The following is a 12,630-nucleotide window of genomic DNA, read 5'->3' on the forward strand; positions in this document are numbered from 1 at the left end:
CCGCTCCTTAGGGCGCGCGCGCCAGCTCTCTAAAATTTAAAGGGCCAGTGCACCAATGATTGGTGCCTGGCCCAATTAGCCTAATTAGCTTCCACCTGCTCCCTGGCTATAATACCTCACTTCCCCTGCACTCCCTTGCCGGATCTTGTTGCCTTGTGCCAGTGAAAGCGTTTAGTGTTGTCCAAAGCCTGTGTTTCCAGATCTCCTGCTATCCATATTGACTACGAACCTTGCCGCCTGCCCCGACCTTCTGCTACGTCTGACCTTGTCTCTGCCTAGTCCTTCTGTCCCACGCCTTCTCAGCAGTCAGCGAGGTTGCCAGTGGATAAGACCTGGTTGCTACTGCCGCAGCAAGACCATCCCGCTTTGCGGCGGGCTCTGGTGAATACCAGTAGCATCTTAGAACCGGTCCACCGGCACGGTTCACGCCAATCCCTCGCTGACACAGAGGATCCACAACCAGCTAGCCGAATCGTGACAGTAGATCCAGCCATGGATCCCGCTGAGGTGCCGCTGCCAAGTCTTGCTGACCTACCCACGGTGGTCGCCCAGCAATCGCAGCAAATTGCCCAACAAGGACAGCAGCTGTCGCAGCTGACCGCCACGTTACAGCAACTTCTGCCACTGCTACAGCAGCAACCATCTCCTCCGCCAGCTCCTGCACCTCCTCTGCAGCGAGTGGCCGCTCCTAGCCTCCACTTGTCCTTGCCGGACAAATTTGATGGGGACTCGAGACTCTGCCGTGGCTTCTTGTCTCAATGTTCCCTGCATATGGAGATGTTGTCGAACCAATTTCCTTCAGAATGGTCTAAGGTGGCGTTCGTAGTGAGTCTTCTATCTGAAAAGGCCTTGTCTTGGGCCACACCGCTCTGGGACCGCAATGATCCTGCCACAGTCCAGTCCTTCTTCGCTGAAGTCCGTAGTGTCTTCGAGGAACCAGCCCGAGCTTCTTCTGCCGAGACTGCCCTGCTGAACCTGGTCCAAGGTAATTCTTTAGTAGGCGAGTAAGCCATCCAATTTCGTACTCTCGCTTCCGAATTATCTTGGAATAACGAGGCTCTCTGCGCGACCTTTAAAAAAGGCCTATCCAGTAACATCAAGGATGTGCTGGCCGCACGAGAGATTCCTGCCAACCTGCAAGAACTTATCCATTTGGCCACCCGCATTGACATGCGTTTTTCTGAGAGACACCAGGAGCTCCGCCAGGAAAAAGACCTAGATCTCTGGGCACCTCTCCCACAGTATCCTTTGCAATCTACGCCTGTGCCTCCCGCCGAGGAGGCCATGCAAGTGGATCAGTCTCGCCTGACCCAGGAAGAGTGGACTCGCCGTAGGGAAGAAAATCTCTTTGTCTGTACTGTGCCAATACCGAACATTTCTTAGTGGATTGCCCTATTCGTACTCCACGTCTAGGAAACGCACGCACGCACCCAACTCACGTGGGTGTGGCGTCTCTTGGTACGAAGTCTGCTTCTCCACGTCTCACGGTGCCCGTGCGGATTTCTCCTTCTGCCAACTCCTCCCTCTCAGCCATGGCCTGCTTGGACTCTGGTGCCTCTGGAAATTTTATTCTGGACTCTTTGGTGAATAAGTTCTGCATCCCGGTGACCCGTCTCGTCAAGCCGCTCTACATTTCCTCGGTCAACGGAGTTAAATTGGATTGCACCGTGCGTTACAGCACAAAACCCCTCTTAATGTGCATTGGACCCCATCACGAAAAGATTGAATTGTTCGTCCTTCCCAATTGCACCTCTGAAGTCCTCCTCGGTCTTCCATGGCTCCAGCATCATTCTCCCACCCTTGACTGGACCACCGGGGAGATCAAGAATTGGGGTTCTGCTTGCCGCAAGAGATGCCTCACGTCTCCTCCCAGACCCGTCAGGCAAGCCTCAGTGCCTCCTCCTACACCTGGTCTCCCCAAGGCCTATCAGGACTGTGCCGTGCCTCCTCATGGCCCCCGTCCTGGTGACACCCTGCCCCGTGCCAAGCTTCACCCTCTGCCCTCCCTCCCCATTCCCACTCCTGCTGTACTGCCTGCCTTTGAGGAAACCCTACAATCACTCCCAGTGTCCTCGTCCCATGTGAAGCAGTTGCCGGACAAAAAAAGGGGGAGACCTAAGGGGGGGGTACTGTTACGCCGAGCGCTCCGGGTCCCTGCTCCTCCCCGGAGCGCTCGCGGCGTTCCTCTCTCTGCAGCGCCCTGGTCAGACCCGCTGACCGGGAGCGCTGCACTGACATTGCTGGCGGGTATGCGATTCGCATCTGGCCCAATTAGCCTAATTAGCTTCCACCTGCTCCCTGGCTAGAATACCTCACTTCCCCTGCACTCCCTGGCCGGATCTTGTTGCCTTGTGCCAGTGAAAGCGTTTAGTGTTGTCCAAAGCCTGTGTTTCCAGATCTCCTGCTATCCATATTGACTACGAACCTTGCCGCCTGCCCCGACCTTCTGCTACTTCTGACCTTGCCTCTGCCTAGTCCTTCTGTCCCACGCCTTCTCAGCAGTCAGCGAGGTTGAGCCGTTGCCAGTGGATACGACCTGGTTGCTACCGCCGCAGCAAGACCATCCCGCTTTGCGGCGGGCTCTGGTGAATACCAGTAGCATCTTAGAACCGGTCCACCGACACGGTCCACGCCAATCCCTCGCTGACACAGAGGATCCACAACCAGCTAGCCGAATCGTGACAGGACGGAGCGGTGGCCGCTCCTTTCATGGGGAGAGCCAGTGCTCTATTTCAGCAGAATCAGTTTGGAAATGCATCTATGGAGACTACACATTTCCGAGCAGTCCCAGCGCCGACTGATTTAGTCGGCACCTGCTGTGCATGGAACATCCACCTGGAATTACTCCAAGCAGGCATTCTGAAGTGTGAACACAGCCTTACACTCTGGATTTTTTTTCTGCTCTCACCATATTATTTAAAGGGGTATTCCGGCTTTATACATCAAAAGGATAGGGGATAAGGTGTATGATCGTAGTGACGTCACACCACGCTCCCTCTATTCATGTCTATGGGAGGGAGCGTAACAGCCGCCACGCCCCCTCCCATAGACATGAATGGAGGGGGCTTGATGTGACATCACTAGGGGGCGTCCCCGTGATGTCACGTCCTTATCTCAGAGGTATCGCCCGGCACAGAATACCGGGGGCTGGACTGAGATCGCGGGGGTCCCCAGCGGCGGGACCCTGCAATCATACATCTTATCCCCTGTCCTTTGGATAGAGGATAAGATGTATAAAGCTGGAATACCCTTTTAAGAACTGACTATTAATTTGCTCCTAACACATCCCACCTTTTGACAGGTGTCACTGACACCAGATAATCTGTGTTATTATGTCATGCTAAGTTGTTTATGCAGCTTTTAAACACGTTTAAACAATAGTATTTAGGCTAGTATTTGCATCGGTATTTGGAAGCCAAACCCAGCGGTGGATTAAAAAAGAAAAAACACTAAAAATATGAATTTTTTTCTTACAGTTTTCTCTCCTTTCTACTAAATACTGATGTATAATACCAAACAAAATCCGGCAGTGAAAGAAAAAAACCAGAATCTAGATTAAAAAGCATTTACTCCACCTTGTAGTCTGCAATGATAAGACTCGAAGCTTCCCTGATCAGTGACTGTGATAGGCGAATATAAGGGAATATTAGGGAACTACAGTATGTATAACATATTAGCAGACCATAATAAACAAAACAATGCACAAAAACTAATATTACCAGTTTGTACTCACAAATATCGCAACTAGAATTGGAGTCTTGATTATCCACCAGTAAATGTTTTCATAGTCATCCCAGCACCTATATCAACCATAAATATACAGAAATATTATATATATGCCAAAGGATGATTGATTAAACATAATTCAACTTTATATGGCCAGGAGAAGCCTGTGGCCGGGAGATTTACTCCTCAGCTTGCCAAGCAATCATCGCGGGGGCCGGATTCCACTGTAAGTCTTTGGAGCCCATCTCCTGCAATCAGTCAGATTGAGCGGCAAGCTGGGAGGAGAAGCTTACCGCCCCACACTGTTTCCTAACTAGTGGGGGTCTCAGCACTAAGACCCCCTCCAATCTAATTTTTTTTAAAATGTCTTTTAAATCACGGTAATGCTTAAAGGGTACTCCAGAGGAAAACATTTTTTTTTTAAATCAACAGTTGCCAGAAAGTTAAACAGATTTGTAAATTACATCTATTAAAAAATCTTTACCCTTCCAGTACTTTTTAGCAGCTGTATGCTACAGAGGAAATTCTTTTCTTTTTGAATTTCTTTTTTGTCTTGTCCACAGTGCTCTCTGCTGTCACCTGATGCCCGTATCAGGAACTAGTCCAGAGCAGGAGAAAATCCCCATTGCAAACTTATGCTGCTCTGGACAGTTTCTGACATGGACAGAGGTGCCAGCAGAGAGCACTGTCGACAAGACAAAAAAGAAATTCAAAAAGAAAAGAAATTCCTCTTTCTGACACCAGTTGATTTAAAAAAAAAAAAATGTTTTCCACCGGAGTACCCCTTTAAATTTCTGTGAAAGATTGTCCTGCTGTCCTCTACTGGGATCTGTACAAACTAGGTTCCTTGTACCCTCTGAAATTTTTTTTTTTTCTTACAGCCCTTTCTACTCTTGGGTGCCACCGAAGACATTCTGATATTAAAGGGGTACTCCGCTGCCCCATTGTTCGGAACATTTGGTTCCGAATGCTTAGAATGGGCTGCGGGGGTCGTGATGCCACGACCACGCCCCCATGACATCACACCACACCCCTCAATGCAAGTCTATGGGAGGGGACGTGGTGACCGCCACGCCCCCACCCACAGACTTGCATTGAGGGGCTGTGGTGTGACATGACGTTATGACCCCCGCCGCCGGCACCCAGTGTTCTAACCGAATGCTGGGTGCTGCACAGAGATTGCAGGGGTCGTAACGTTGATTATACTCAGATGCAGATGCTCAGCAGGAGAGGTGAGCATCTACATCTGAGTATAATCTGAGGTTTATGTTACTTTAGGAAGTCTGTTCTTGGATATGTAGTATTTTATGGGGTCTGGTCTTGGATTTAAAGGGGTACTCCACCCCTAGACATCTTATAAGATGTCTGATCGCAGGGGTCCCACCGCTGGGGACCCCCGCAATATAGCATGCAGCACCCACCTGTATCTACTTCCGGCAGCGCTGGAGGTTCCACGGGAACGGAAGATTGGGACGTCACAACTCTGCCCCCGTGTGATGTCACACCCTGCCCCCTCAATGCAAGTCTATGGGAGGGGGCGTGACAGCTGTCACGCCCCCTCCCATAGGCTTGCATTGAGGGGGTGGAGCGTGACTTCACACAGGGCGAAGCCGTGACGTCATAATGCTCCAGCCCCTTGATCGAGAGTAATCAGACCCGGAGCAAACACGGTGTGCGGCGTGCAAGATCACGGGGGTCCCCAGTGGCGGGACCCCCGTGATCAGGCATCTTATCCCCTATCCTTTGGATAGGGGATAAGATGTCTAAGCGCCGGAGTACCCCATTAAATTTAAGCTGTCTGGACTATATTGGGACTGGTCTAGGGGCTTCACTTTAGAAGATCAGAGGTTTCTATTACTTTAGGGGGTCGGTGGTCAGAATTACTTCAAGAATTACTTCACGAGATCTGGGGTCTGCATTACTTTAGGGGGTTGTGTCTGAATTAGTTTAAAGGTTTGGTCTGGGGTCTTGTTTTGTTTTGGGGTGTGTCTGATCTGTGGCATGTTATGTTTGCAGGTCTGTATTAAATTAGGATGTTTAGGGTGTATGGTCTCAGGTTTGCATCACTTTAGGAGGTCTCGTCTGGTTTCTGTATTACTTTACAGTATCTTGGGATTGTATTACCTTAGGAAGTTGTTGTTTTTTGTTTTTTTGCCACATTTTTTTATTAGGATTTTCCAAACAAAACATAAATCTAAGCAAGCAAAAACAGCTCGTACGATCAATCACAACTACATAGGAAACCCTGGGGTACTGAACAGAATGTGAGGCAGGGCAACTAGCCCAACCCCCAGGGGGCAAGGGAAGGTTGAATAGCTTGACAGCATGACCCGGTAAGTAATGACCTGAGAAGCGGGTCACCCCACACCAAGCCCCAGGGCTCCACCCCCGAATGACCCATGCAATCTATATAGAAGTTGCTTTGATGTTGGAAGATATATGACCTATTTTTGATTTAAATGCAATAGGATGGTTGCGTGTCCAGATAAAAAGGCAGGGCTAAAAGTACAATTTTTTTTAATATGTGACTTTTCCAAATTTTCTTGATGTCCCTTCGTAAAGTTGAGAGGTAAGAACATATATTCTAAGAAAAATACCAACTTTAAAACTTTTTCATTTAAACGTTAGGATCTGTGTCAGGAGCGCATTCCTTTGAAGCCAAGAACAATCTACAAAACCATAGGGAACTTCAATTAGCCTTAGAGCTAATCCATAGAGTAATGCTTCTAATGGACTTTGCGCTAACAGCAGCTTTATATGAACCATGGGGAGTATTAATAATGATCTACGTCCAATGCAAGTGGTAATGAAACATTTCATTACATCACAAAGGCAGCCCCTGAAAAAAAGGGGCCTGGCTCTGGTACGTGCCATATCTTTTGCTATTACCTGTTAAAAACCTGTGCCGACAAGGGTTTAAAGGGGTATTCCGGGCAAAAACATTTTATCACCCTATCCAAAGGATAGGGGATAAGATGTATGATCGCGGGAGGCCCGCTGCTGAGACCCCCCGTGATCTCCCTGCAAAACCCGCATTTTATGCAGGTGCTGAATCTCCAGTTTTGGAAACATCCGGGTTTCCGGGACTGGGGGAAGTGACGTCACACCACGCCCCCTCCATTCATGTCTATGGGAGGGGCGTGGCGGGGGGCCTGCTGGTGGGACCCCCCGCGATCAGACATCTTATCCCCTATCCTTTGGATAGGTGATAAAATGTTTTTGCCCGGAATACCCCTTTAAGGAATAGTCCTTAGGGATCCTTAAAGGGGTACTCTGCTTCTCAGCATTTGGAACAAACTGTTCCGAACACTGGAGCCGGCGCCGGGAGCTCGTGATGTCATAGCCCGCTACCCTCATGACATCACACCCCACCCCCTCAATGCAAGTCTATGGGAGGGGGCGTGGTAGTCACCACGCCCCCTCCCATAGACTTGCATTGAAGGGGCGGGACATGACGTAATGAGGGGGCGGGGCTATGGTGTCACAAGTTCCCGGCTCCAGCATTCGGAACAGTTTGTTCCAAACGCTGAGAGTAACCCCTTAAGGACCACAGGTTTTTCCGTTTTTGCACTTTCGTTTTTTCCTCCTCACCTTTTAAAAATCACAACCCTTTCAATTTTGCACCTAAAAATGCATATTATGGCTTATTTTTTGCCACCAATTCTACTTTACAATGACATCAGTCATTTTTCCCAGAAATCTACGGCAAAATGGGAAAAAAAATCATTGTGCAACGAAATTGAAAAAAAACGCCATGTTGTAACTTTTGGGGGCTTCCGTTTCTACGTAGTAAATTTTTCGGTAAAAATGACACCTGATCTTTATTCTGTAGGTCCATACGGTTAAAATGATACCCTACTTATATAGGTTTGATTTTGTCGTACTTCTGGAATAAATCATAACTACATGCAGGAAAATGTATACGTTTAAAATTGTCATCTTCTGGCCCCTATAACTTTTTTATTTTTCCACATATGGGCCGGTATGAGGGCTCATTTTTTGCGCCGTGATCTAAAGATTTTAGTGGTATAATTTTTGTATTGATCGGACTTTTTGATCGCTTTTTATTCATTTTTTCATGATATAAAAAGCAACCAAAAATACGTTATTTTGGATTTTGGAATTCTTTTGCGCGTACGCCATTGACCATGTGGTTTAATTAATGATATATTTTTATTGTTCGGACATTTACGCACGCGGCGATACCACATATGTTTATATTTATTTTTATTTACATGGTGTTTTTTTTATGGGAAAAGGGAGGTGATTTGAGCTTTTATTAAGGAAAGGGTTAAATCACATTTATTAACTTTTTTTTAACACTTTTTTTTGCAGTGTTATAGCTCCCATAGGGACCTATAACACTGCACACACTGATCTTATACACTGTTCACTGCAAAGCCATAGCTTTGCAGTTATCAGTGTTATCTGCAGTCGATTGCTCAAGCCTGAATCTCAGGCTTGGAGTAATCAATCGCCAAGGGGACACGCCGGAGGCAGGTAAGAGGACCTCCGCCTGCGTCCCAGCTGATCGGGACACCGCATTTTCACTGCGGTGGTCCCGATCAGCTGTGCAGCTTTCACTTTCGGCTTAGACGCGGCGTTCAACTTTGAACACCGCGTCTAAAGGGTTAATAGCGTGCAGCACCGCAATCGCTGCCGCGCTATTAGCCCCGGGTCTTGGTATCAGACACATGCCGGGACCGACCCAATATGACACGGGGTCACCGTGTGACCCCGCGTTATATCGTGGGAGCTGGCCAAAGACGTAAATATACGTCCTTGGTCGTTAAGGGGTTAAGGGTTAAACAAATACCATGCCTGCAAGAACAAGGGCCAGACTCAAGCTCCAGTTCTTGCAATTGGAGGGGTTCCATGGGTTGGACGCCCATAATCAGAAACTTTTCCCCTATCTTGTGGATTGGGCATACAGTTTTATAGCTGGAGTACCTCTTTAATAGTGATGAGCGGCATTGCCCATATTCTAATTCTCGATATTTCGCAAATATATAGACGAATATTCGTCCTATATTCGCGAATTTTCGCGTATTCGTTATATTCGCATGTGCGGAAGAAAACAGTGAGGGGGTGGGCAACTTTACTATTGGTTGCTGGGGATGTTGTTGATAACCTCTGACAAGTGTATTTGCATCATTCTAATTGGCCACAAGTGAAAAGAAGGAATATGCGCATATGCGGGAAAAAAAGCAAATATTCGCAATTTCGAATGTATAGCGAATATATTCGCAATATTTGCGAATTTGCGATAAAAATTTTAAATTGCGAATATTCGCGCCCAACACTAATCTTTAACTGGTATACGTGAAATTCATACCAAGAAAATGAAACCTGCCAATTTATATTGGCCTATTTTGCCCTCGGCAGCTGGGGGTGTTTTGTGATCGAATGGACTTCGGGGGGGGGAAATACTCACCCAGTGTTATCAAAGCTGATCCTTGTCTTTATCCACACTGCAATGGTAAGTGCTGGGAGACCTGAAGAAATGCAAAAGGAGACCCTCGTTATATGGACTGTTGGAAGATCACTACTGAACCAATCCATATAGGAAAATGCAGGAAGGAAGGAAGTCCAGCACAGTCATATGCAGATAAAACCATCTGAAATCTCTTTATTGCATAAAATATAAACAAAACACAACACAGAAGGCAAAAATGGGACTAGTTACTGTAGGTACCCTTAGTAATACAAAGAACTCTGAATATATATATATATATATATATATATATATATATATAGTAGCAAATAGGCAGCAGCAACTCCATAAAGTGCAAAAAAAGTGGATTTTATTCACACAACGTGAGGCGACGTTTCGGTTTGCTCAGCAAACCATTTTCAAGCCCGCTTGAAAATGGTTTGGTGAGCAAACCGAAACGTCGCCTCACGTTGTGTGAATAAAATCCACTTTTTTTGCACTTTATGGAGTTGCTGCTGCCTATTTGCTACTATTCTATGGATCCCTGAACCTGGGCCCTATGCTGACAGCACCCGTGCACCTTATATTGGGGATGTGCTGCTCTCCTTCTGTTTTTATATATATATGTATATATATATAATATATATATATATATATATATATATATATATATATATATATATATATATAAAATATATAACACTCTATACCAGTGGTCTTCAACCTGCGGAGTTGTAGTTTTGCAACATCAAGAGGTCCGCAGGTTGAAGACCACTGCTCTATACTATACATATATATATATATATATATATATATATATATATATATATATATATATATATATAAACGGGATGAGTATTTAACTCAGGGAGAGTTCACCACTCCTGGTGTGACGGAGCTTTCAAGGGCCACTAAGCACTCCGCAGGCATCTGACGCCTGTACTGGGAGGAGTGGCGAGCTCTCCCTGAGTTAAATACTCATCCCATTTAGTTGGTCTAAGGCCCCTCATCTCAGCCAAGCCAGATCACCCTGCTCTGTACTGACGAGGGGCAAGTACCCTGAAACAGCTGTCTGCAGATGGGTGCTCTTTCCTTCTGGAGAGAGAGTTCTGGCTTGGCATTAATCCCGATTAGCTTTTTATATTCCGTAACTGGAGCTAAGCTGATACCAGGGAATATTGCCTGAAAAGGTGATGTAATGAGTTGCATATTCCTATATATATATATATGTATGTATATATATAACTCTACTCACCAGTCCCATAGCGATCCAGCCCCTTTGGACATGAGTAGGAGTAACGAGTGACAGCCCACTCAGCCAATCACCATGGGCTGAGTTTGCCGTTACATGAATGCGCCTCCAAAGATGGGGGGGGGGGGTTTGGGGCAAAGTGCTTAGGGAAAAAGCAGCTAAATAATAAGTTCGTCAGTGAGAGCCGATCAAACATCCCCAAGATCAGACACTTATCCCCTATAGTGTGAATATGGGATATGTTTATTTCCCCAGAGTACCCCTTTTTTTTTTTTTTATATCAACTGGCTCCAGAAAATTAAACAGATTTGTAAATTACTTCTATAAAAAAAAAATCTTAATCCTTCCAATAATTATCAGCTACTGAAGTTGAGTTGTTGTTTTCTGTCTGGCAACAGTGCTCTCTGCTGACATCTCTGCTTGTCTCGGGAACTGCACAGAGTAGAAGAGGTTTGCTATGGGGATTTGCTTCTACTCTGGACAGTTCCCGAGACAGGTGTCATCAGAGAGCACTTAGACAGAAAAGAACCACTCAACTTCAGCAGCTCATAAGTACTGAAAGGATTAGGATTTTGTAATAGAAATTATTTACAAATCTGTTTAACTTTCTGGATAACCCCTTCAACCCTTTATACAGTAGTTGTCACAATAACCCTCCACTTAAGCAGAACAGCTTTTACATATAAAGCAGCTGAATTAAACAAGGTATATATTAAAGGGATACTCCGGTGCTTACACATCTTATCCCCTATCCAAAGGATAGGGGATAAGATGCCTGATCGCGGGAGTCCCGCCGCTGAGGACGCCCGTGATCATGTACGCGGCACCCCGTTTGTAATCAGTCCCCGGAGCGTATTCGCTCCAGGTCTGATTACGGTCGACCGCAGGGCCGGCGGGGTGTGACGTCACGCCCCATGTGGCATGACGCTCCGCCCCCTCCCGTAGGCTTGCATTGAGGGGTGGAGCGTGACGTCACACGGGAGCAGAGGCGTGACGTCACACGCCGCCGGCCCTGCGGTCAACCGTAATCAAACCCGGAGCAAACACGCTCCGGGGACTGATTACAAACGGGGTGCCGCGTGCATGATCCCGGGGGTCCCCAGCTGCGGGACTCCCGCGATCAGGCATCGTATCCCCTATCTTTTGGATAGGGGATAAGATGTGTAAGCACCGGAGTATCCCTTTAAGTATCCCTTTCATTCATTATGAAAACAATATATTATAATACAAACAATAATAGCAATACAGAGGCTATAACGGAGCCTAGAACACAGAGAAAATGCAGAGACAGGACCTGTGTATAAAATGTACACAGACAATAATGTGTAATGATGTCATGTCTGACATTTCATCCATAAGGAACTCCGGTTGCTAATTTAAAGGGGTATTCCCACTTTATACATCTTAAAGGGGTACTCCAGTGGAAAACTTTTTTTTAAAATAAACTGATGCCAGAAAGTTAAAGGGGTACTCCGGTGAAAAACTTTTTTTTTTTTTTTAATAAACTGGTGCCAGAAAGTTAAACTGATTTGTAAATTACTTCTATTAAAAAATCTTAATTCTTCCTGTACTTATTAGCTGCTGAATACTACAGTGGAAATTCTTTTCCATTTGAAGCACAGAGCTCTCTGCTGACATCACGAACACAGAGCTCTCTGCTGACATCATGAGCACAGTGCTCTCTGCTGACATCTCTGTCCATTTTAGGAACTGTCCAGAGTAAAATGAAATCCCCATAGCAAACATATGCTGTTCTGGACGGTTCCTAAAATGGACAGAGATGTCAGCAGAGAGCTCTGTGTTTCAAAAAGAAAAGAATTTCCGCTGTAGTATTCAGCAGCTAATAAGTACAGGAAGGATTAAGATTTTTTTAATAGAAGTAACACCGGAGTACCCCTTTAAACACATTTGTAAATTACTTCTATAAATTAATCTTTACCCGCCCAGTACTTTTTAGCAGCTGTATGCTACAGAGGGAATAATTTTATTTTTGAATTTCTTTTTTGTCTTGTCCACAGTGCTCTCTGCTGACACCTCTGTCTGTGTCAGGAACTGTCCAGAGCAGCATAGGTTTGCTATGGGGATTTTCTCCTGCTCTGGATAGTTCCTGATACGGGCATCAGGTGTCAGCAGAGAGCACTGTGGACAAGACAAAAAAGAAATTAAAAAGGAAAAGAATTTCCTTCGTAGCATACAGCTGCTAAAAAGTACTGGAAGG

The 12,630-nt window shown here is 46.1% G+C and overlaps 1 protein-coding gene across 4 annotated transcripts in view; it reads right to left on the reverse strand.

Annotated features, from left to right (window-relative positions):
- LOC130297035 (vasoactive intestinal polypeptide receptor 1-like) overlaps positions 1-12,630 on the reverse strand; it is a 173,035-nt gene that overhangs the window by 44,250 nt on the left and 116,155 nt on the right. For all 4 annotated transcript variants that reach the window (XM_056549209.1, XM_056549210.1, XM_056549206.1 and 1 more), the window contains exons 8-9: positions 9,161-9,221; positions 3,734-3,800 (exon numbers count right to left, since the gene is read on the reverse strand). In XM_056549209.1, the coding sequence (XP_056405184.1) occupies positions 3,734-3,800; positions 9,161-9,221 (128 nt within the window). The remainder of the gene's footprint in view (positions 1-3,733; positions 3,801-9,160; positions 9,222-12,630) is intronic.

The sequence above is a fragment of the Hyla sarda genome, chromosome 12 (assembly GCF_029499605.1).
Source record: "Hyla sarda isolate aHylSar1 chromosome 12, aHylSar1.hap1, whole genome shotgun sequence".
Classification (NCBI taxonomy): domain Eukaryota; kingdom Metazoa; phylum Chordata; class Amphibia; order Anura; family Hylidae; genus Hyla; species Hyla sarda.